Here is a 26,351-nt window from a genome sequence, read left to right as displayed (position 1 = left end):
GAAGCGGCCTTAGTGGGCATGCAATCCCAACCCCCACTGGATGCAGGAGCTCCCTCTTCGAGGCCCTGACAACAGCCACCCAATCCCCACACCTCAGGTTTCCAAGGAGAGAGCACCCACTAGGTGGCTGCGTACATGTTAGAACAGCTCCAAAGTTTTAAGCCCCGTGGTCCTTAGTTCTCCACGATTCTTGGTGATCGTTTTCCATCCAGCTATCTCTGAGCTTTACAGTCTTTAGAAATTAAGCTAACTTTGCTGATTGGGTGTCGTTAAACCGGCCATTACTGAACACCTACTACGTATGCGTCTCCCGTGTTTTACACATTCTCCCTGAGGACCCCACGGGACAGCCAACTGTGTTGTGGTTCTTTGTAGATACACAGGATTAAATACACATTATTAAACATGATACTGAATACACAAGAGGAACTTAATACATTTACACTTGACTATCAATCTCAATCAAATATAAGTACAATCCACTCAAAATATTTCGGAAGCCTCAATACCACAAACCACTGGGACAAGGCAGGGAATTCAACTGAATAGAACTTCTGGCTTCGACTAAGTTTGATCCACAAGGGCCCCACCCCCAACTTCTGCAAGAGAAATGTTGCTACTAAAGCTACAAAGAGCTTGTGCAGAATCCATCCGTTCCTTCATCTGTTCATCCATCCATCCATCCATTCATCCAATTAACAGCTGAAGAGACACACTCCAAGCCAGATAATGCTCTAGGCATGAGGGACTCAGTCTTTTTCTTTAAGGAATCTATCACCTGTGAGAGAGACAGACGTGTAATTAACTAACCCTGCAGTAAGAGCTACATGCTGCTGCTAAGTCGCTTCAGTCGTGTCGGACTCTGTGCGACCCCATAGATGGCAGCCCACCAGGCTCCGCGGTCCCTGGGATTCTCCAGGCAACAACACTGGAGTGGGTTGCCATTTCCTTCTCCAATGCATGAAAGTGAAAAGTGAAAGTGAAGTCGCTCAGTCGTGTCCGACTCTTAGCGACCCCATGGTCTGCAGCCTACCAGGCTCCTCCATCCATGGGATTTTCCAGGCAAGAGTACTGGAGCTACATGGAGTCAATCAAAACAGTTCCCCCAGTCACCTGTCAAGGAAGCCAGGCAGTCCTGGTTTGGCTCCTTTCCCTGTGTGTGAAGTGAAGATTGCTCAGTTGTGTCTAACTCTTTGCAACTCCATGGACTATATAGTCCATGGAATTCTCCAGGCCAGAATATTGGAGTGGATAGCCTCTCCCTTCTCCAGGGAATCTTCCCAACCCAGGGATTGAATCCAGGTCTCCTGCATTGCAGGCAGATTCTTTACAAGCTGAGCTGAGCCACAAGGGAAGCCCAAGAATACTGGAGTGGGTAGCCTATCCTTTCTCCAGTGGATCTTCCTGACCCAGGAATCAAACTGGGGTCTCCTGCATTGCAGGTGGATTCTTTATCAACTGAGCTATCAGGGAAGCCCTCCCTGTGTGTGATCTGGGAGCCAATCCCTCCTCTCTGCACTTCAGCTTCAACCTGTGAGAAGATTGGATGTGAATGTGGCCTAGCCCCCCACAGAGAAGTGGGGTGGGGGTGATAAAAAGCATATACAGGACACATGGTGAACTCCTGAGAGCAGAGCGTTCTCTCAAAGGAACCCAGATCTAAATCCAGCAAAGGATCCAGAAACAGGATCCAGGCAGTCTGGGGGGTGTGTGTGTTAGTCGCTCAGTCGTGTCGACTCTCTGCAATCCTGTAGACTGAAGTCCGCTAGGCTCCTTTGTCCACCGGATTTTTCAGGCCAGAACACTGGAGTGGGCTGCCAGTTCTTTCTTCAGGGGATCTTCCCGACCCAGGGATCGAACCCAGGTCTCCCACAATGCAGGCAGATTGTTTACCATCTGAGCCACCAGGCAGTCAGGCCCCTAGTTATTTCAGCATCACCCGCTTTCCCTCTGGTCAGGGCAACGCCACTGGAGGGACCAGAGGCCGGGGCTGGCTGTCAGGACAAAGTCCCAACCAGGCCGGCAGTCCAGGTGGTGTGCAAAGTGTAGGTGCCCAGGGGTACAGAGCAGCATTTGGCATATTTTTCCCTCCTGCGGCTCCTTCCTAACCTTGCTGTCTGAGCTAAGCAAGTGGCTAAACCCCTCCAGACCCTGTGGATTCAAACCCAGTTCTGACTCACTTTCTGGTAGAGAACAAACAGAAACAGAGCTGAAGAAGAACCATTACGTTGGGCTTCTCAAGTGGCTTAGTGGGTAAAGAACCTGTCTGCAATGCAGGAGACACAAGAGATGCAGGTTCGATCCCTAGGTTTGGGCAGATCCCCTGGAGAAGGGCATGCAACCCACTCTAGTATTCTTGCTTGGAGAATCCCGTGGACAGAGGAGCCTGGCGGGCTGGAGTCCATAGGGTTGCAAAGAGTCGGATACGACTAAAAAGACTGAAGCAAGTAAGATCATAGAAATTTTAGAACCAAGAGGTCTGTAGGAGGCTCAGCCAATCTGTCCATTTGCTGGCAGACATCTATGTCACCCAGAGAGGCTGTACCCTCATATAAATATATTCAGAAGGGGAGTGGGAGGGGCTTCCCAGATGTTCACAGTAGCTTTGTATCCTGGGTCTTGCCTGGTGGTCCAATGATGAGGACTTCGCCTTCCAACGCAGGGGGCACAGGTTCGATCCCTGCTCAGGGAGCTAAGATCTCAGAGGCTTCATGGCCCCAAAAACAAAAACATAAACAACAGAAGCAATGTTGTAACAGATTCAACAAAGACTTTAAAAAGGGTCCACATTAAAAAAATCTTAAGTAAAATATATCTTGAGCTGGTGCTGGTTACACAGGTGTATTTAGTTTGCAAAAATTTATCAAGCTCTATGCTTGTGATATGTGCAATTTTCTGCATATATGTGTGTGTATATTATACTTCAATAAAAAGTTTTAAGCACACAAAATTTTAATAAAAAAATTTTTTTTTTTTTGGCTGAGCCACATGGCTTGCAAGATCTTGGCTCCTTGACCAGGAATCAAACCTGGGCCATGGCAGTGGAAGTACAGAGTCTTGATCATTGGACTGTCAAGAAATCCCAATTTAAAAAATTTTTAAAGAACATAGAAACTGAGGGATGAATGTCCGCTCTTATCAGTAGCCTTCTTTAAAATAAAATATATTCAGAGTACAAAATTCCAGGGCTTTCCTCTATGATCCTTCTCATTGTCTCCTGCAACCATCAGGAAGTTCTTTGTGATTAAACAAAAAAACAAAAAACCTTGTTATAATGCACTCAACGCCATTTTCTTTTATTCCAGCTTTCCCAGACTTGAGGTCGGTTCATTAACTACAGCACCACCTCTGTTCCTATTCTCCCTCCTTGGATAGAATGCATCTAAGGCCTCAAACCTATTTTTAGAAGTTTAAAATCATTTCTCCTACATCTCCACCTAATCTTTGTTTACAGTCTACCTCAAGTGACAGGGAGAGAATTAACTGATGATGTAACTCATTTCACCTTTGGACAACTGTTCTTATTTTAAGCTCAATCTGTTTCCTGTGGCTTCCCACCAAAGGTCCCACATATCTGCCCCCTTGGCAGGTGTAGAATAAATCACATTTCTCTTCCAAATGCACTTTTAAAGTGGCTTTTGTGCTCCCTCAGCCTTTTCTCCTTCAGACTTGCTAGTCTCTCCAGCCTACCCCTCAGCCAAGGGGTTCACTCTCCTCTAAATGAATTCCAGTTCCTCAATCCCCCTTTAACTATGGAGCCCAGACACGGTTGTAGAACAGCAAATAAGTTTTCTGATGAGCTCAGAATAGAGCAGAACCATCACTCCATGTGCTCTGGAAATGAGACTGCAAACATATATTTTTGGAGTCATCTTCTGAATCAGAGGAATCTAGAATTAGTCACTGGTCTCTTACATATCTCTGGCTACAGCCTTGGGGCTACAGAGAGTGCCTGGATGCACAAAGTATGCTTGTATCCCTACAAGAGATACTCCCCGCGCCCACCATTCCTTCCCCCTCCTGGACAAACTCAAGTTCTGGTGGAATGATGAAGAATCCACTCAGCTCTCAGCCCAACTCAGGTTATATTCCAATTCTGAACCTTTATATGAGCATCTCCAGGACAGATACGGAACCACAGCAATGCTCTCAAGTGCAAATGCTTTCCTCCTTCCAGTCCAAACACTTGCTCCTTGGACCCTAACTGCCTGACTTGCAGAAAAGCTGAGGTTTCACCTGGCTGGCCAAGAGCAGAACAGTGAGCTTCCATCTGAGGTCACTAGGAAAAGTGAATTCATTCAGCCCTCTGTCTGTCACCATATAGAAGGATGTGTGTGTGTGCAAACATGAGCAAGGTGAAGGCCGCTCACGTCTTTCACACTTTCTCAGGGAGGTCTCAGGTGATCATCAGGCCATTCTAATCAGGACTAATTCACAGGTCAGCAAATTATGACCCAAGGGCCAAATCCAGCCCAACACCCATTTTGTGTGACCCACGAGCTAAAAATGGTTCTTAACATCTTTAAACGGTTGGGGGTAAAAAGCCTATCTTGTGATGTGTGAAAATTGTATGAAATGGAAATTTCAGAGTCCATAAATGAGGTTTTATTGGGAACACAGCCATGTGCGTTTGTCCTTCTATGTCTGTGGCTGCTTCTGCTGTACAAAGTAGTGTTGAGTCATCGCAACGGAGACGGCCTGGGTCACAATGCCTAAAGTATCTATGCTCTGCGTCTTACAGAAACAGCTGGCAACCCCTGGCCGAACAGTGTGTGACCTTGAAAGATCAGTGCGGTGCGTCTGCCTCTCCTCTGTCAAGCTGGGGAGGAGGGTGTGTCTGTGACCCACCAATAAGGCACCTGTGCTTGACAACTCCAAGGCTGAGGAAAGGGGCTGCAAGTTGGCTCTTGCCTGCACAGAACATTCGTAGGGCCAGGAACAGGAGGAGCTTTTCTCCCAGGTAGGATGACAGAAGCTCCCACTCCTTCATTCTCTCCCAGTGGGGTACCACTGTCCATGGCCTCAACACTGACATACTCCTGCCACGGCAGCTCCCTGAAACACCCCTTTCTCCCCCTTTCCTTCAAGGCCAGCTCCTTCCACCCGGGTCCTAAACTTCTCCAACCCACAGAGTACTATCCAAGGCAAAGGAGGAAGGCATGCCCACCTCCAGGCTAGCCGGGAGAGGGAGGTGGGAAGCGGAGGAGCCAGGGGGTGTCCACAGAAGCAGTTTGCTGCGAAGTGTCACAGAAGGTAAAGAAGCGAAGATCCCTTCCCCCCAGCCCTGGCTAAGCGCCTGGCTGAGTCTCCGAGGAGACAGAGCTTCAAATCCTCCCCCACCCTCCACTTGCCTAAATCAAGCAAATAACTAACAATGCAAGGAGGTGTGGGGGAGTAAGGCCCAGCCACTGGGTATCTATTTTCTGAAAACACATGGCAAATCTCTGAGCCAAATGCCGGCTAAGCCAAAGAATAAACAAATCCCTTTATTTCCCTGAGACTGGAGCTATCAACTTGCCCTCTCATCCTCTCCTCCCGTTAGCCAGAGCCATCCATCAAAGAAGCAGTATCTGTCTGTGAGAAGGTGGCCTCACCTCTGCTCTGGTCACCTCTCCCCCACCAGGGGCACCCCAGAGTTAAGTCAGTGGGTGGAGACCTAGAGGAGCACATGGCCTGTCCACACCTCCCCCAGAAGCTCCGGCCTGGTCGCCCCAGAATGCAATCCTCTGCCCTTTTTTCTCCAAGTTACAGGCCCTTGAATAAGTCTCTATGGCCAAGGGGACTCCATCAGCCTGAACCCCACCCCTCCCTCCAGCCGCCCTGGGCCCACCCCTCCCGGCTCTACGGCTCAGCTCAGGCAGTGCTGCCCTGAGGAAGGTGAGGAAGGGGGAGAGAAAAGAGCCAGGGAGGAAAAAGAATGAGGCATCTCTGTAGCATGATGTCACCCCGGCTGCTTTTGGATCCCCCCAACACAGAACAGAAGCAAACAACATGGACTCCGGATTTACTGTGCCTGGAAAGGTCTGTGTTCTCGGCGGTTCCGGTGGCCTGCGCCAGCTGGAAACAGCTCGGCAGCCAGAGAGACAGGCCCTTGCTCCAGCCCCCGGGGCCCCCATCCGACCCCTGGGCATAGGCCCCCCTTCCAAAAAAAAAAAAAAATGCGCGGAGGGAACAAAGATGGACTGACATATACATACACGCACACACAAGCGTCAGCAAGAGTGAGCACTAACCTGGCAGCCATTGGGAAGGTAGTGGAGCACAGTGCAGAGCTCATTCATTCATGCACTGGGCAGTGGGGGGCGGGGGCGGGGAGCGGGGGCCCTGGGGGCGCCGGAGGGCACGCACCTCCATGACCATCCCACGGCCCTGTGGCTAACGGCGGGGGGCAGGGCGCTCACAAGCTGGGGGAGCTTCCTTTCTCTGCTGTTGCCAACCGCTCTGGAATGGTAAGCATGACTCCCCGTCAATTTCTACCCCCCTCCCTCCCCTGCGGCCGGTATTTGGCGTGGTCTTGCAGTCGAACCAGAACACCGCCGAGCCCCTCTCTCCCAGCCCTCACTCCTTTTCTCTCTCTCCCTCGGACTCCCTCCCAAGACAGCTGTTCCCGGATCCTGCACGCACGCGCACAGCGCACAGACACACTCAGCCACGCACCCCTCCGGCGCGCGGACACACTCGCACACACGCACGCAGAAACGCGCGCGCACACCCCGCCGCCGCCGCCGCCGCCTGCCGCTTTACATAAGCAACTCTTCGGTGCAGTCAGCTTGCTCGCTCTCAATTATTCATGCCGCCCTGGAGGACCGAGCCGCTGGGGCGGCGAGCGCCGTTATTTCCTCTCCATCCCCCAATCTGACAAAACACCAGATGATGCTCCCGAGAGATTCTGCTCCCTTTGCTGCCACCAATTATTTCCCAGGTGTTGCCTATTAGGTCAACCTGTATCAAGGAGGTGATACTAAATCAAAACACAAGTGCCTGGCTCAAAATAGAGCCTTGCATCTTTCAAAGGATGACAGCTGCGCTTATTGCCTGAGCCTTGGGAACAGAGGAAGGGAAAGCGGCGGCATTGGAGACCACAGAAAATGACCGGGACTCTTCAGGGAAGCCTACCCCGGACTTCCAAGGCAGCAGGCCGTGATACCTGTGGGTCAGAGCCTTAACAAGTAAAACAATTACATCCACGACAAAGCATGGTCATTTCAAACTCTAAGCGGCACCTCCAAGAAAAAAAAATTTTTTTTCTCCTGTCCATTCACTGGAATGGGGCTTCCCTGGTGGCTCAGTGGTAAAGAATCCATCTGCCAATGCAGGAGATATGGGTTCAATCCCTGGGTTGAGAAGATCCCGCAGAGAAGAAACCCACTCTAGTATTCTTGCCTGGAGAATTCCGTGGACAGAGGAGCCTGGTGGCCTACAGTCCATGGGGTCACGAAGAGCTGGACACAATTGAGTGACAAAACAACATTCACCGGAATGCAGCACTGGTACAGAAACAGTCCAGATGAATATTCTTTCGGATGAGAGGTATTCTATTCAAAATGACTTTAATGGAATACTGTGAAAGTCATTTATGACTTACAAAGCACTTTCATTCACATTAATTCATTTGATTTCCACAAGAATCACCTACAAAGCCTTTGTTAGGATCACAGCTAACAAAAGGATGCTGAGCCCTGGAAAGGTGGGAGGTCCCATGGCAACAAAGGCTGAGCTGGGAATCCAGACCACCTGACTTGAAATCCCATAAAACCCCAAGGATGACTGTCAGAATTCAGAGTACCACCAGTATTTTTTGAGGGGAGGAGCAAAGGGATCCAAAATCTGGACCAAAACAAACATCAAAAGCAATGGTGACAGCTCACTGTTTCTCAAACTTTAAGGATCTTCTTAAACCACAGATTTTGATGTACTAAGTCTAGGGGAGGGCCCAAGAGTCGACTGTTATAACAAACTCCCAGGTGATGTCCATGTTGCTATTTCATGGACCACACTTTTGAGTAGCAAAGGATTGGTTTATGCATTCTCATTCTTCAGGTGTCCCTAAAGGGCAGAGTTTGGTTTGCCTGCTGCAGCTGCACAGGATAACATGCTGAAGGTGAGTAATAATTATGATCCATCGATGCCACCTGTGTCCTCACCAGACTCAATACTTGTTGGGCATCTGTTGGCAAAAAGTCTCATTCTGGGACTGCCAAGCCCTATCAGCTCATCAAGAAAGGTCCTTCCGGGATTGTTTGTACCTGCAACCTGTCGAGAGAACAGCAGCCTCACAGTGTCTAGGAAGCACCTAGATTTGCACTGTCTGGCCCCCATCTCATTTACCTAGAGGAATTTCAGTGCCAAAGAAAGGTGTGCTGGCAATGCCCTGGGCCGCAAGCACTGCCCCAGTTCTACCCGCCTGCACTTGTCTGGTCAAGTCCGGCTTTTTCTGAAATGCTGACCACCTACCTACCTCCCCTTCTGTTACTCTAGAAAAAGATCTCAGACTCTGGGGTCCAGTCTGCATTCAGAGCTATGTTTTGCTGCTTTCTGGCTCTGTGACTGTTGGTTGCCCAGCTACCCTCTTCTCAGACTCATTTTCTTCATCTGCAAAAGCCAAAAATAGGTATATGTCCTCTTGTACATGGTTGAAAAAAAATGATAGAATAAAGGTACAAGGAGGCTGGTTATGTCCCCCACCTCTGAGCTTATAACTGTAGTACAGAATATAGAATTTAATTGTAGCTTTTGTTGTCATGCTGTTAGTTTTATATCCCTAAGCTTGTAGGCGACTTCTTTCATGTCCCTCCAACACGTAGGAGTACTGGGTACAACAGAAGTATCAGTAAGTATCTTTGCACTGACTGTCCCATCCTCCATTAAGATAGGCAACAAAAGGGCTAGTGAGGCCAAGCTGCCCACACCCTGGTCTTACCTTCTCTATTCACTATGTGACTCTGGACAAATCATACTTTCTGGAGACTTTGCTTCTTCCACTATGAAATGCAGAGATTTCAACTTTCTTCTGAAAGAGCTCTGCATAGCTCAACAGTGTTAGTGTCTACATGATTCAGATCAACAGCAGTGGGTTAAAAAGGCAGATGCAGAGATCAGACAAAAGTCTAGTCAAAGCTATGGTTTTTCCAGTAGTCATGTAAGGGTTGGACTGTAGAGACGGCTGAGCACTGAAGAGCTGATGCTTTCTGTGTTTTTGGAGAAAACTCTTGAGAGTCCCTTGGACTGCAAGGAGATCAAACCAGTCAATCCTAAAGGAAATCAACCCTGAATACTCATTAGAGGGACTGATGCTGAAGCTCCAATACTCTGGCTAAGTGTGTGAAGAGCCAAGTCATTGGAAAAGACCCCGATGCTGGGAAAGACTGAAGACAAAAGAAGAGGGTGACAGAGAATGAGATGGTTAGATAGCATCACCGACTCAATGCACATGAATCTGAGCAACTCAAGGAGACAGTGGAGGACAGAGGAGCCATGGGGTCACGAAGAGTCAGACACAACTTAGCAACTGAACAACAGTATAAGGTTAATGAACATTAGAGCATGTTTCTGAAACCTAGGCCCCCTTGGTCGAGTCCTATTCTCAACCATTAATTGTGTATGAATAGAAGGCTACTGACTTGCCATGAGGCGGGAAGGGGCCTTTTCATACTCATGGTGTTTACAGATTTGCAGTGCTGTGCTCATCCTTCCTCAAGTCACAGTGCAAACTCCAAAGAGGCCAGCTGAACCTCAGAGAGTTGGCAGTGACCTGGACAAAGCTGACCGGGCTTCCCCAGATGGCATTCCTGCCCCTGACTCAAATCTCCACATTTCAAGGGCTGAACAATTTGCTGCCTAAATTCCCAAACTGCTTTTTTGTAAATGAATTTAGGACACTGAGGAGAGAGTAAGGTATCTTTTTCTGAATTAAACCTTTCCCTCAGAGATATGGAAAACTCACATGAGTTTCTATTTTTGAAAGGAAAATCGGTTTCTGAGAGCCTTGTGCAGCATCAAAAGCACTTTCCAGAGAGCACCCTGGAGGGATCGGGGGAAGAAAAAGAAGTTAAGGCATCTGCAAATCCAACTGAACCAAGTGGTTCCATTCAATCCAGTCCCATTCAATCACATGCTATAAAAAGGTCGGTGCCTCCACGGTATCTTGTTCATCTCAAGTGCTGTTTCGGATAAGAATGGAAGGTAGGGATGATAAAGATAAGGTCTTATCTCTGAATCCTACGCCCACCCCCAAGGAAAACAAAAGAGTTTTTAACATAGCAAACACTTCAAAGATTTTAACTAAATCTGAATTTGTTGAATAATGGGCCATGCATGCATGCTCAGTCCCTTGAGTCGTGTCTGACTCTCTTCGATCCTATGGACTGTAGCCCGCCAGGCTCCTCTGTCCATGGAATTTTCCAGGCAAGAATACTGGAACAGGTTGCGGTTGCCATTTCCTCCTCCAGGGGATCTTCCCGACCCAGGGATTGAACCTGCAGCTCCTGCATTGGCAGGTGGATTCACTAGCGCTCCCCATCCACCGGAAGCCCATTAATTACGGGGAGTGATAGGCTAAAGGGAGCCTGACTCTTATCATCTAAAGCCGCGTGCTTTTCCAAAGCATAAACATCTAGGAGATTCTGAAATGTGTGGGGGTAAGTCAAAGAAGGAAAAGGAACAAAGATCTATAATGTTTACTGAGAATTGACCATGCACTGGTCACATATTTTATTTATTATATATTTTCTTATGAAACTTTAATCAAACAGATGAAGAAACTGAGTACAGAAACCCATCCTTACCCAAGATCACAGAAATATTTCTAAAATCAACGTTTTCAAACCACACCATGCTACTTCCATAAATAAACCCCTTACTAAAGAAAAGGCACTTTTAATCATATGCATTTAATCATAATTGCTTAGCAGCAGCAGCACTGCGTTTAGTCCTCAACACAACCCTGCAAGGTAAGTTCTATTCTTCCTACTTAGGCGAGGTGTCCATTTATTGCTCCTCAGCTCCAAATCCACCCTTCTTTGCCTCACCTTGTGATGCGGGATCTATACCCACTTTGCCAGCCAGCCTGTGAGCCTCCCTGGCACCCCAGCCTGCAGTCTCTCAGGAACTTTCTGTGCCATATACTGGGTGACAGCCACACCCATCCAAAGAGCTCTGAATCGTACTCCTATGTTGGGGGCACACTTACAAACTGTTCCCTTGTTGGGTGTTCTGCCTCATTCCTAGAGGCCATGACTGCTCCCTACCTCTGTTATTCCTGCATTCTTTAGAGTCTGCTCTACTCATTTACCCATTAATGATTCTTCATATTGAATTTTCCCTGTTTACCATATTGGTGTGGTCTCAGTCTCCTGACTTCTCACTGCTCTATAGGGATGAGCACACAGCAGCTCAGAGGAATAAGACACTGCCCTTGTCAGTAATAATAAAATGGCTAAAAGCTTATAGAGCAGGGGTCGTCAGCCTCCGGGATCTAATGCCCGATGATCTGATGTGGAGCTGATATTTTAACAATAATACACCCAAAGTACACAATAAATGTAATGGACTTCTGCTGTGATAAACTGTGTCAGTCGTGTCCAACTCTTTGAGACCCCGTGGACTGTAGCCCACCAGGCTCCTCTGTCCATGGGATTCTTCAGGCAAGAATACTGGAGTGGGTTGCTGTGCCCTCCTCCAGGGGATCTTCCTGACCCAGGAATTGAACCCGTGTCTCTTATGGCTCCTGCATTAGCAGGCGGGTTCTTTACCACTAGTGCCACGTGGGAAGTCCCAGATATCAGTAACTGGCTGTGATCAATTAATTGTAAACACCATGGTCCTCGGACCAGCTTGAATGCCCTTAAATCATCCCCAAACCATCCCCCCCCACGCCCCTCCCCTGCACCTGTCCGTGGAAAAGCTGTTTTCTGTGAAACCGGTCCCTGGCATCAAAAATGTTGGGGACCATGGCTCTAGGGCATTCTATGAGCCAAATCGTTTTTATACATTTAATGTGTACTCCCTCATTTAATCCTCACATCAACTCTCCTTTACAGATGAGGAAACTGAGGTATCTCAGAGATTAAATAATTTCCCTGGATTACACAGCAGAAAGAGAGACCAGAGTTTCTGACCCCACAGTCCATTCTTGGCCAGGCTGCTATCAGTTGGCTGCAGTCAGAGAGAAAGGGGGTCAAGGAAGCACAAGTGGGACACAGAAACACAACAGTCTTCCACAAAGTTTGGAAGAGAAAAAGAAATTAAATTGTTAGCTGGAGAGGTCCACATATCTCTGAAGAATTCAAAATATGAGGGGGTACCATTAAAGGTCTTTTAAGTCAGCCTCTTAGTGTAAAAGACGTGGTGTACCCTGGTCATCAAATACCCAGGAGACCCTATTAAATATCTCTTTTGGAATTAATGCTTGTCCGTGTTTTATGAACCATTAATGTGGGAGAACGGATGATTCACAGGTCCCCACTCTGCCCTCCCTGAGGTCCCAAACCCAGACTTTAATCCAGGGAAGCTGGGTTGGGGGTTCTGAATGAGTAGATGGATTGCCTGTGACCCAGCTGTAACCCAAGACCTCTCATGAATACTGCATCTCTCACATGAGGGACAGTGATGTCTACATAATTAAAACCTGAAGCAAGAAATGGCCAGAAGGGTGGGGACAGAGGGATGAGGATTCAGATAGATCCAGCACCACTCACACCCTACCGTACACCAACACCTCCACTAAAACCGTGCTCACTGGTTAGGTAGACTTCAGCAGGATACAAGCTTTCTCGAGAGTCAAACGCACTCGAGTAGGACAGAAAGATCCATCCCCTGGCCCACTGGGAAGAGAGCTTTCTGGGGAGGGGCTCCCTCTACGTATTAGTCACAGCGCATGTTGCCATGCCTGCTGATACTACCAATTTTCTTAGGTGTGTGCTCAGTCTCTCAGTGGTGTCCAGCTCTTTGTGACCCCATGAACTGTAGCCTGCCAGGCTCCTCTGTCAACGGGATTCTCCAGGCAAGAACACTGAAGTGGATTGCTATTTCCTTCTCCAAGGGGATCTTCCCGACCAAGGGATTGAACCCCTGTCTCCTACAGTGGCAGGTGGATTCTTCACCAAGGTGCCACCAATTTTCTTGTAACTCTATCCAAATAAAATAACTGACTCCTGAGTATCCCTGTCTTCTTTTCTAAATGATCCTGACCATCAGTCCTAGATTTTCAGCCAGGATCAAATATAAATCCACAGAATGGTCTATACCAGTGACTCCCAAACTTTACTACACCCTGTATTTTTTACATACCCCAATGCCCGGTCCCAGCGTGTACCAATTAAATCAGCGAGTCTGGGGGGTTAGAGCTGGGCTTCTGTATTTTCTAATGATCCTGATGTGCAGCAAAGTTTAAGAATCACTGGTGTATAAAATTTTAATCTTAATTCACTTTTAATGTAGTACAAACATTCTTCTGAAAGAATAGTGATCTGTATTTTCCAAAAGTCAAACTTTTTTTTTTGAACCAAGACATTTTCCCCTATCTTTTTAGAATCTTCAGAATTAGAGTGGGTGCTCGGTGGCCATGGCAAAAATCTACACACGAGAACAGTCCTTGTGTCCTGCCCCAGAGAGAAAGAAAGCCCAGACCCCCACATTACACCTCGCATGTGGAAAGGACTGGGGGCAAGGAACTGGAGTTGATTCCTGGGGAGACAAAAAATGGGATTGAGGCCAATGAAGATAATCTATGATCATGATTCAATGGGAAGCAGTTGGTAAGAAGAGTCTGTGTGGATCCCAGGAAGCATTGGGAAGTGAAAGTAGAAAAAGTGAGGAGGCCGACAGATCTGATCGGCAACTCAGGGGAAGGACCTGGTCTCACAGAAGAGGGACCATTCTAAGGCAAGGTGTCCTCTTTCCTGGAGAACCGAACTGCCCAAGCAGGAAGGCCCATGAAGAAGAAACTGCCAGGAGGGTGGCTGTAAGTGGGGTTGGAGACCTTCAAAACACAGGCACAGAGATAAGCTAATTATTTGATTATGCAAATGAAAGTTGTTTAACTTGCCCACAAACCCCAGGGTTAACGTGGAAGAGGATTAAATAATAATGTACCTGGCTCTATAAGAAGCGATTATGAGGAAGAAGAGACTTAAGGCCAAGTGCAACGTCCTCGACTACGAGACACATATAAGAACACCACAGTGCGGTGATTATCTGCACGAGGCTTCCCTTTCAGACCCAGGCACTCATTTCCTGGCTGCCTGCCTGCAGGAAGCGCTGCCGATGGGTCATACCTGAGCTCCTCCAGGGGCCCTGCCCTTGAGAAGGCTTAAGGAAGAGGGTGCCTCCTTCCTAAGAATGTGCTCAGTTGTTCAGTTGTGTCTGACTCTTTGCAACCCCATGAATTGTAGCTCGTCAGGTTCCTCTGTCCATGGAATTTCCTAGGCAAGAATACTGGAGTGTGTTGCTGTGCCCTCCTTCAGGGGATCTTCCTGACCCAGAGACTGAACCCTCATCTCCTGCTTGGCAGGCTGCTTCTCTACCACTGAGTCACCAGGGAAGCCTCCCTGAGAACAGACAGAACCAAACGGCTGGTCCATTGGCAGGATACAGAAACCTGTCCCTTTGCCTTGGTTTGGGATAATTCGGTAGGGGCATCCAGAACCAGAGCCTGGGCCGCCCGGGACTGGCCCAAGTGCGTCAGTCTTGAACTTCTCCATCTATCCAATCCCGATCCCCTCACCCACTTACAGGCTTGTTCCCAAGAGCACTTTCCAATAAACCTCCTGCAGGAAAATCTGTCTCTATGTCTCTTCCAAGGTCTCTTTTCAACCTAAGACACACACCAACTACTATGAAGGAATGTGCAAGTAGGAAGGTCATAGTCCTGTCACAGGACTGTCCCCTGAAATTTAAGAAAAATGCCAAATTTCAGGCTCAAGAATTCAGTACCAGTCTAGAATTGAGAGAGAGAGAGAGAGAGAGAGAGAGAGAGAGAGAGAGACCTGACCACTTGGGACAAGTGGAAGCCCATGCTATGGTTTCTACCTCTGTCCGCCTCTGGGGAGACTAAGCCCCCTTCCAAACCACCTCTTTGTGGAGGTAACTGACCTCTCCTTAATCCTGGATTAAGGTTTTAGAGAGGGACGCCTGTTCGCTGGTGCCCCAGTTAAGATGTTGACACGTGGTACTTAAGGACAGATCTCGAGTCCTTCTGGCCGCTGGCCTAAGGCTAAAGTCGCATGACCAGCCCTCCGTCTCCCTCTCCCCACCGCCCACTCTTCCTTTAACCTAGAGAGAACCAGCCAGCTTTGGCAGCTAAGAGCTCACACCATGGTTAGGCGTCTGCACAGCACTGGAGCGGTAGGGAAGAGACGGGAGGAGCTCTGGGCTGGGGCAGGGTGTGTGTGGGGGTGTGGGGGGATGGTGACGAGTTGGAAGGATCCTAGTCACAACAACGACCCTGCCCCAGCTTGAGGTCCCTGGTGTGTGCCAGGGAGGCTGCAGTTGCCTCCTGGCCCCACTCCACACGTCGTGTCTCAGGAGTTTGGTTGGTCAGTGGAATTGGGACAGAAGAGCCAAGTAGAGAGAAAGCTCAAGAGCTCACCGGTCACGCCCCAGCTCCTCTTGAATTCACTGCAGACTCTCCGGAGGGGAACTTCCGGAGGGGAACTGAGCGGGCTCTCACAGAGGCGCCTAGAACTCGTCGCCTCCCTTTCCTTGGACCCTGGAAGTGCCACCTCCATCCAGTCTAGCTTCTGCAGGTCTGTCCAAGCTGCTCTGTGGGGCTTCAAGACCCTGCCTGGGATCCCCGATGATGTGAGTTGCTCACATCTGTGGACATCTTTTCTCAGTGTCCACTTCTCCATACACATCCAGCCCTGGCAGCCAGTCTGCTAGGCCACCCTCCCCAAGGGCAGCACTTGGGCTGCCCTTTTGGCCACTGTTCCCAAGACAGGCCTCCTCCTGGTTATGGACACAGAATATACTTGACTCTCACTGAGGACGATGCAGGCTAAGGGAGGAGTTACTGACCAGCCCCAATCCCCAAACTCACTTTATAAGACAGCACCCTCCTTCAAAAGGCACAGGCGCCCAGAGGACACACCTTCAGTGCATCCTACCTTTTCTCCAGGACTCAGTTTCCCAAATTGTTATAAGAAGTGGTTGGTCTAGGGACTTCCCTGGTGCTCCAGTGGTTAAGAATCCACCTTCCAATGCAGGAGACACGGGTCTGATCCCAATTCCTCCATGCCTTGGAGCAACTAAGGCCGTGGGCCACAGCTAAGATCCAATGCAGCCAAATAAATAAATAAATGAATAATTTTTTTTTAAAGAAGGGGTTGTTCTAGATGACCCCTTAAATTATTTCCTGTTCTAGAGGCCCATGACCATTCTTTACCCTCACACATCTCCAAGTGCTAATAATTTCCAAGAGAAAAAAAAAAAAGAGTCCTGTGGCCACAGACTGAAGCAGAACAAGGCAGCAAGGCTGACCAGAACAGCCAGGGCCCGTGACCGGCCATGGGGTCTGTTCTCTCTATATTCTGTCTCTTCTGAACACATCATTGCCTCAAATCACCTGCCTCTCGGCTCCCTTCCCCTCCATCTCCTATCTCTCCAGAGAAAAAGAGCTGAAACGCCGTGAGGGCGGCTGTGCCCGGCAGCTGGGAGCCAAGCCTTATTAAAGAGTTCGGACCTGGCCTTGACCTGATGAGAGCTGGAAAGGAACAGGTAGGGACCGAACTAAGAAAGTGAGCAGCCATGGGGCAAGCTGGGGATGCTGACTCACCACACGGGCATATGCTGTGACCTCCTGGCGTTACCACGTGATCCAATCAAAATCAAATCCAACCAGCACTAGCTTCCTTTCTCACGATCCACACACTGTTATTCATTCAGCCATGCACCCCAGGTGCTGGAGAGTCCTTGATGTCAGGCGTACTGCAGAATAAGCCCTGACATATGGTAAGAGCCTTTTTCTACAAAAGGCCGAAGAATATACAAGTAGAGTGGGCGGAGATCACAATGCTCAGCATGGACCAAAACAACTGGGTTGGCCAAAATGTTCATTCGGATGTTACAGGAAAACCTGAACGAACATTTTTGGCCAACCCAATACAAAGTGGCTGTGAGAGGAACTCTGGAGACACGGGTTCGGTCCCTGGGTCAGGAAGATCCCCTAGAGGAGGGTACAGCAACCCACTCCAGTATTCTTGCCTGGAGCACCCCATGGACAGAGGAGCCCGGCGGCTACAGTCCATGGGGTCACAAAGAGTTGGACCAGACTGAAGCGACTTAGCATGGACAGTATGCACGTAAGAGTAACTACAATACACCTGGGCTTCATCCACAGAAGCAAGTGAAGGGAGGTAATAACCCCTGCAAATAATACCTAGAAAGAGGACCCCTCTTTACAAGGTCCATTGTTCAGATAAGATAAATAAGACAGTGTGGGTCTGAACAGCCACCCCTACGACAAAGTGTAGAGTAACCAGGAATGTTTAGACTAAAGGAGACATGCCTTAAAGCAAGCAGGACAGGAAATATTTGACAAAAGGAAGAGAGAGAGAAATCCAAAGGAGAGAAGAGTCCCATGTTTTGTGTTTCTAGAGAGAAGTTATCAGATTGCATAACTGGGTTTGAAGGAATAGGGAGCTTTCGTAGAGTAGAGGGTATGCTTCCAGGCAAGAGGTTCATTTCACATCCTGACCTCCAGGTTGGTCCAGACGATCTTATGAAAACTCCCAACTCTGAGACATCATCTGAGGCTGAGCAATGTCCCGTCACAGATGACACCCAGTGAGCCTACAGGGTAGGGATGAGCACGGGGCCTTCTGATTTCATCCTGGAGACCAGTAGGGAATCTCCATCTGCTCTTATTCTATAGATACTTCTCCAGATTGAGAGGGAAGGTCTCCTCTCTCTTATAGGGGCCAGAGACATAACCACAGACTCCAAGAATCTCCAAAGCAGAAGGTCTTTTGATCTCACTCAGCCCGATTTTTCACCCAAAGCACTGATTTCCTCTGCAGCTTCCCCGGAAGAGAAGAAAAAGAAACCAAAGGATCATTTCCATAAGCCTCCAAAATGAGTCAATCTTGTTAACTAATGGGGCAGGTGGCCAAATCCTTCTCTCAGGAGAGGTTGATAATATGTCTCCCACAATCCCCCGAGCCCCACCTCCTGCCCATCACTGCCGGTCTCAGAGTCACCGGAGGTACCAGAATCCCCACCAAGAACAGAAATGCGCCTGTGAAGCTTCCTGGAAACCTTGAGAAATATGCTCAAGTGGGAGTGAGTGGGCAATAGGAAAGCTCTGCCCACTGCTGGGTTCCCTGTATGCTGACATTTGTGATCAAGATGGAAAACATCCATGAGACGTGCCCGGGAGACTGGCTTGTTTTCTTCTAAATAATCTAGCATTTGACTCACCAAAAACCTTTGTATTAGGATCTATAAAATACCATCGCCTGGGTGTACAGCATTAGAATTCTCTACTAGACCAATGGCCTTTTGTCCGGCCTTGGTTATTTCCCAGAACTCCCTGGGACGGTGCGGGTGTGGGCTGGGGGTGGCGCAAGGTAGAAAGCAACCGCTCAATCCTGTCAGGTTGGGTGTCTCTCTCCCACCCTCCTTCAACCGCATGCCAGGCCCATAAGCAGTCAGATAAATGTGACTCCTGGGTAATGAATGCAAAGAGAAATTAAAGAGCACAGGAAGAAAAAGAAGCCTTGAGCTGGATACTAAACATGGAAAAATGAAGTCCAACAGAATCGTTTTCAGAAAAGTAAGGGTTGAGCAAAACCAGAAAGTTATAATAAAATCTTGGATGCATGCTGAACGGTCCATTCTGGCTCCCTAGCGCTCTGCTCCTGAGGGTGGGGCCACCCACACACCCCAATTACACACACCCCCGATCTCCCACGGATGCTTGTGTGCGTGTGTCTGGCTCCCTCCTTGAGGTCAGGAAGGCTCTGCAGAGGGTTCCATTTAACTCAGGGCCTGGTGCTGGGTGTGGGTAGTAATTAGCATACCTTGTATTTATGTCTAGCTATTTCTGGCCTGCAGCTTGTTTTCTCCTCCTTCAATTCCCTCTGAAGAGGTCAGTCAGCCTTACACATGTGGCTTCTGGCCTTCCTGTGCCAGTGTTCCAGTACTCAGCAGCATCACTTTACCCAGAGGTAGAAATCAGGCCAGGATTTTTCTCTTCACTCTACTGGCCAAGGGACAGTGAGAGGAGTTGGCAGGGCCACCTTCTCAGAGCGAGTCACACAGATGCACCTGAGAATTGCTGGTCATTTACAAAAGCATATATGGCTCCCCTCCCCTAGGCCAGCTTTAGCCAGGGCACGCCACCACTAAAAGACTATCACAATCTCCTGTATGAAACTTGGATAACCAGTTTACCAAAAGGAAAGATTTCACAAAAAAGTCTACTATACGGATGTGCTAGTTTTGCTGTGCTCTCTTTAGAAATGGGCTTCCTGGTGGCTCAGTGGTAAAGAATCCGCCTGCGATGCAAGGGACAATGCAGAAGAAACGGGTTCAATCGCTGGGTCAGGAAGATCCTCTGGAGAAGGGAATGGCAACCCACTCCAGTATTCTTGCCTGGGAAATTCCATGAGCAGAGGAGTCTGGAGAGCTACAATCCGTGGGGTTGCAACGAATTGGACAGGAGTTAGTGACTGAACCACCATCACCATTTTTGCAAATATCATTCCTTTCATCCTTTTAGCCACCCTGTACAATAGGTTCGAAACCGCCCCTATTTTCACAGGTGAGAAAACCAAAGCACACGGAGGTTGAGAAACTTACCCAAGATCACAGAGATAATAGCTGGTGGGCCCCAGAGTCAAGGCCAGTGGGTCACCTCCAGGATATCCACCCTTAACCATTAAAGAGAAGCAGCCTTGCTTCAGCCCGTGGGCCTCATGCAGATACTCTGATTCAGTGTGTTCCCACATGGTCCTGAGGGCCAGGCAGGTGTGGAGCTTGCTAATGAAGTTAGCGGTTCTCAAACAACAGCGTGCGCGTGGATATTCAGATTCCGGGGTCCCGGAAGTTCTGGAATTGGAACCAAGAACCTGCAGTTTTAACAGGCGCTTAAGACCAGGCCAATGCAGGTGGCTCACAAAAGGCCCGTGGGCAGAACTAGCCCCGCCACCTCACTCGGCTCAGCTGGGACGAGGACACGGTGCCCTGGGCCCCTCAGTGGCGCCCACGTCGGCCCCAGGGAAGGGGAGCAGATGACAGGCCGCATTCAGACGGTGGAGCAGGTGAGGGCACTGAAGGGAGCTCGCCGTCCCTTGGTCCTCAACAAGCCGCACATCAGAGGGGCACACGCGGTGGGGGACGGGAAAGGGAGAAAGGACTGGGCGGCCTGGGCCCCCATCTCCTGTCGCCAGAACAATGGCTTCTTCAGATCCCTGGCATCTGAGCTGGCAGCCGGCCACCAGGGAAGAAAAGAGCCCGCTGTCCCTTTAAGGACGCCCTCTCTCCACAAAGGTCAGAAATGCCAGCTCAGCCTGCCCGGTGGCTGCCGTTTTTGCCACTTTGGTGCCCTGAGGCCCTGGGCCATGCACCCCGTTCCAGCTGGTTCTCCGGGCACCTGCTGTCTTTGGGAGAAGGCAGACCACCTGCGTGACAGCTGTGGCTCCAGGCGAGGTTCAGTGATGGAGCAGGAAGTGCCGATGCAGAGGAAACGCAAGACCTCATTTGTTTCTCAAACTCATCCTCCAGGGAGAGTTGGCCCCGAGGAAAGGGGACTTGGGGAGCCAGGTCACGGACAACTCCTGGCAGGGGGGTGTGGGGGGGCGGTCCAAAAAGAAAATGGACGAGGAATGGATGCTCCAAGAATATTTCATCCAAGAGAGGAAAAGCTGACAGATGATTGATCCAGAAATCAGAGAGAAGCGGGGTGGGGAGTGGAGGCTGGCAGGATATGCAGCGGAGTGGTTGGGGTTTCCTCCTACACTTGCCATGCACTTAGTCGCTCAGTTATGTCCAACTCTTTGCCACTCCGTGGACTGTAGCCCACCAGGCTCCTCTGTGCATGGGATTCTCCAGGCAAGGATAGTGGGGCGGGTTGCCATTTCCTTCTCCATGGGATCTTCCTGACCCAGGGATTGAACCCACGTCTCCTTTGTCTCCTGCATTGCAGGCAGATTCTTTACCCGCTAGGCCACCGGGGAAGCCTTCCTCCTCCAGAATGAGTTCAAATCCTGCCGTTTAATGTAACCTGGAGCACAGGCTTCCTAGAGTCGCTGAGCTGCAATTCCTCTGCAATACTGGCATATGGGGGTGGTGGTAGTTGTGGTGCTGTCATGTCCAACTCTATAGCCCATGGACTATAGCCTGCCAAGCTCCTCTTGTCCATGGAATTTTCCAGGCAAGAATACTGGAGTGGGCTGCCATTTCCTACTCCAAGGGAAATTCCCGTTCCAGGGATTGAATCCATGTCTCTTGCATCTACCTGTACTGGCAGGTGGATTCTTTACAACTGCGCCACCGTATTGAGCAGTAAATACATGTTAGAAATTAATAATGTTTATTTTCAGAGTACTAGCCACTCAGTGTATCCTCAAGCGGCCTGAACCCCAGACCACACCACTGGTTCCAGTAAGTCATCTTGCAAATGTATACCATGAGGAAAGGGGGCCTCATTTAGGAAACTGTGTGGGTTGATGCAAATCATGACTCGCACTGGAAAACGATTCAAAATTAGTCATCTATTCATCATATAATGCCAGGGTCAGTGAACTCTTTCTGTAAAGAGCCAGAGAGTAAGACCAGACAGTCTGACAATACTACTGAACTCTGCTGCTGCAGGTTAAAGCAGCCATAGACAACATGGATGTGAAAGAACATGGCTGCGTCCCAATAAAACTTTATTTATAATACAGAACAGGCAGCAGGCTGAAGCTGGCTGACCCCGGAAATAAAGGATGGCATTAATAGAGGAAATGATGAATGCTGATAAGGAGGCAGAAACCCATTTCTTGCTCTTCTCTTGGGACTGAGAGTACTGTAACCATTTACTTGATATTCAAGAACAGTTTTTAGTCAACTGCAATGACTCCCATATGCTGGTTTCCTCAGCATCTATGCCCAGAGTTTGCCAAGTACCTCTCTGCACTACAGAGGTTTCTTTTCCTTGTTCTGCATTTCCTCTAATGCCTGAGACTGGGAGGTCACAGGGCAGCGTCTCATCCTCCTCCAGCAAATGTGGTGGGCCTGGCTGAACGGCCACCCTTCAGGGTGTCCTCCTCAGAACCCCTCATCACAAGACACCCGCCCCTCACCCAGTTCCCCAGGCCACAGCTGGCTGGGTCCTCCAAGTCTGTTCTTCGTCAGCTTCCTGAACAGTTGTGCATTTTAGGGAACCCATGCAGATTTTCACTCTTTCACTGATTTATTTAAATTGGGGTGTGCCCCAATTTAAATTGGGGTGTGCTAGGTAAATCTTAGAAAACACAAATTTCCCCTCTGCTTTGACTGAAGTTGGAGAGAGGCTGTTATGGCTGGAATCTTCTCAAAAGGCTGCTCTGAGACATATTTATTTCCTGCTCCCTGGTGTCTTTCTACCCGAGAGCTCAAGTGCTTCAAAAATAACTTTCTCAACTGTACTAACAACTTTTAACATGAGATTTCTAAATGGCACTAAAAGCAGGAAGGGTAAGAAAAGCTGAGAATAGGCAAACAGTGAGATCCAAAGCAAAGGTAGAAAGGAAAGAAGGAAAAAAAAATCACTATTTCAAAAAAATATATTGCTTGCTTACTTACATCAATCTCTCTGCATCAAATGACCTCATCCCACAAATCCAATCTGTATGTTTCCAGCTTCCTTCAAAGCTCTGCTCCCAGTGCATCTTCCCCAATTAGATTTTCTTGATAAACCCCCCCTAAACCTCAAACTCTCCAGCATTCCTTGGAATTCTCCAACACTCCGTGGAATTCTCCAGTACACCTCCCACTTGCTTATATACCTTAAGTGTGGTGTATGAGAGCCTATGGACTCTGCCCTAACCCACGGACTGTCACCTTCTTAAAACCCCTAACAGGAGTCCTCCTCCTTCCACGTTCCCCAGGGCACATGCTCTCCCTACACTGTTGCTTGGCCAAGGTCCCGCTTCAGTGGAGGAGCTGCTTCTACCTCACGGTATCCTCAGCAACCTGTCATCGCTGCTCAAATCATCACTCACTCATTCACTCAGCAAATCCGATGCGAACTGCTCATGTGCCAAGCAGTGTGCTGTAGCTTGTCATACATCTCAATTTGCAAATTTATTTAATCCTCAAACCAGCCTACCGAGATAGGTATTATTAACATGAAACTGGCACATAATAACAGGTGATTTCAGAAAGCATGATGGAAAATGTGAGTGACGGATGGGAAGGAGGAGACTGTCATACTCTGGCAAAGAGGTCCCATCTGCCAGGGCTGGTGCTCTGATGCTAGGAAAATGAATGTGACTTATGATAGTCCCTTTTCATCCCATGACTGAAAAATGTAGTCAGAAGTACAGTATCAGTTTTACAGAAGCAGATACAATGTTACATGAAATGGACCAATGTATTAAATTTAAAAACAAACCACAGAAGAACCTAAAGAAAGCACACATGCATATGTATATTCTAAAGGTTGGTAGGGACTTTCTATGAATAATACCAAACAGGGGAAGAAAGAAGGACTTGATCACATTTGAACAAACAAACTTCAATATGCTGAAAATCAGCCTGATGTGAAAAGGCAGAAATTCCAGGGAAAGTACTGAAAACATGTATGATAAAGGGTTAATAGCCTTATTATGATAAAGAGTTGTGAGCAAGGAGAAAGACAAACACCTCAACAGGAAGGTGGGCAAAGAACAAAAAAAGGCAATTCATAGAAGAAATATACGTGGGTAATAAGGACTTTAAAAGCGTATCACCAGTGATCAAAGAAATGCAAGTTCATGCAACCCTGAGATACCACTCGCGGAGTATCAGATTGGCAAAGACTAAAAAGAATGGTAATGCCAGGCAGGCAAGGACAGGGGGAACAAAAGCTCTCATAACTTGGGGGCGTGGGTTGTATATTGGAACAACCTTTCCAAGGGCAACTTGGCACATGTGTGATACAGGCTGTTGACCTAGAAATCTGGCTTCTAAATTTTTATCTGAAGAATGTTAACATGACATTATGTTTAATCCTGAAGAATTAGAAACAAGCTAAATGTCAAGTAAGAGAAGAATGGACAAATACTTGCAAATTTGTAATAATACCCTTAAAAGGAATTAGGTAAATCAATGTTCATGATTACAGAGAGATCAGAAATTAAAGAACTTAAGAACAGTGTATAGAATGAGCTATAAATTTCATCTATTTATCTTTCTATGAACAATAGCTCAAAGCATATAAAGTAAAATGTTAACAGTGATTATCTCTGAGGGGTGGTACTATGAATGATATTTTTCATTTTATATTTTTAATTTTTCTACAATATCCACAATATTTGTTGCAAAAAATAATCTAACAAGTTAAAAGGACTCATGTTTTTTTTTTTAATTTCTTTAATTTTGATTTTCAAAAGAGAAGACATCTATAAAAGAACTTTGAAAAGCAAACTGTAAATACAGGAATACAATCAATTATCCAGCAAGTATTTTTTTGAGCACCATGTGTAAAGCCCTGTAGAAAGTACAATGACAACCAACAGGGACCTACTGCATAGCACAAGGAACTCTCCTCAGTATCCTGTAGTAACCTATATGGGAAAAGAATATGAAAAAGAATGGATATATGTATATAAACACGATTTGCTGTACACCTGAAACTAACACAATACTGTAAATAAACTATACTCCAATGTAAAATAAAAATTAAAATTAAAAAGTACAATGGAAAAAAAACCCCAAAATTAGAATAACTCTCTACTTTCAAAGACAATATTATAAAGACGTCTAACCCAACACAATGTGATTATAAGAATCCTAGCAAAGTACTCAGAGAATGGAAAAGGACTAATTAACTCCTATTTGAGGATAAGATCAATCTGGGAAAGGCTTTTTTCAAGGAGGTGATAGTAAACCTGAATTTTGAAGGATAAGTAGGATTTCCATGGGCAGGGAGGAAAGGAGCAGGAACAAAGGAGCAGTACAATTAAGACTGTAGTTCCAGGAAAAGGTATTTGAGATCTCTTAGAGAGTAGCTATGTTAGGCTGGTGGGGACAGCAGATATCTTGGAAGGATGGAGTGGATGACAAGGCTGGGCAGTCAGGATGGAGGCAGATTGAGAAGGCCCTGAGCGACATACCAGGGTGTCAACTGCATTCTGTGGGCAACATGGAGCCAAATTCAGGTTTTGCAGAAGAGTTGGGAATCTGACCTGCATGACAGCTGAATGAAAAATGGATCCCAGAGTTACAAAAGAAATGAGATGATTCAGCCATAAGAAAGGAATGAAGTACTGATACATGCTACAACTTGGATAAACCTTAAAAATATAATACTAAGTGGAAGAAGTCAGTCACCAAAGTGTATGCATGTGAGTATATATACATATATTTCACAAATGGAAAATACGTATATACATATATGTGTATACATGTATGTATGCATATATGTTGTTGTTTAGTCATGAAGTTGTGTCCAACTTTTTTGTGACCCCTGGACTGTAGTTCATCAGGTTCCCCTGTCCATGGGATTTTCCAGGCAAGAATACTGGAGTGGGTTGCCGTTTCCTTCTCCAGGGGATCTTCCCAAGCCAGGAATCAAACCCGCACCTTCTGCATCACAGGCGGGTTCTTTACAGCTGAGCCACTGGGGAAGCCCTGTATGTATATATACATATATCTATATTACATAAAATCCAGAACAGGGCAATCTATAGAGACAGAAAGTAGATCAGTAGTTGCCCAGGACTGGGCTGGGAGGGCTGGGGTATGCCAGCTAAAAGGTATGGGGTCTCTTTTTGATGTGATGAAAATGTTCTAAAATTGGTTGTTGTGATGGTTGTATGTATCTGTGAATATACTAAAAACTGAATGATACATTTTAAATGAATAAACTGTATGGTATGTGAATTACGTCTCGATAAAACTGTAAAAAAAAAAAAAAAGAAGAAGAAGATGATCAACCAGATGGCTACTGCAACAGGCCAAGCAAGATATTCAAAGGTTCTGAATTAAGTCAGTGGCAGTAGTCACGGGAAAGACTGGGGGATGATCAGAGAGACACTACAAAGACGGAAGTAACCGTGTGGGGAGTGAGGAAGAACAAGTAAAAAAATAGCTCACAAGTTTCCAATGCGAATGACTAAGAGAGGATGTGAGGGGAAGGCTGGAAGGGAGATTGTTATAAATTTGCTTTTCGTGTTGTGAGTTTGTGG

General features: G+C 47.6%; 1 protein-coding gene across 9 annotated transcripts in view; it reads right to left on the bottom strand.

The window, feature by feature from the left end:
• Positions 1 to 26,351, bottom strand: part of GRAMD1B (GRAM domain containing 1B) — a 186,566-nt gene that overhangs the window by 63,435 nt on the left and 96,780 nt on the right. The window contains exon 1 of one of the 9 annotated variants that reach the window (XM_005215954.4): positions 19,798 to 20,028. The exons of 6 other annotated variants lie outside the window; for them this stretch is intronic. In XM_005215954.4, the coding sequence (XP_005216011.2) occupies positions 19,798 to 19,946 (149 nt within the window). In that variant the 5' untranslated portion in view covers positions 19,947 to 20,028. Of the gene's footprint in view, positions 1 to 6,233; positions 6,525 to 19,797; positions 20,029 to 21,172; positions 24,729 to 26,351 lie in introns of those variants that run through there. 2 more of the 9 variants (XM_005215956.4, XM_059874723.1) reach the window with 2 other exon arrangements.

This window comes from Bos taurus, chromosome 15 (assembly GCF_002263795.3).
Source record: "Bos taurus isolate L1 Dominette 01449 registration number 42190680 breed Hereford chromosome 15, ARS-UCD2.0, whole genome shotgun sequence".
NCBI lineage: Eukaryota > Metazoa > Chordata > Mammalia > Artiodactyla > Bovidae > Bos > Bos taurus.
Note: the sequence above shows the minus strand (reverse complement) of the source record. Positions and strands in the feature narration are given on the sequence as shown.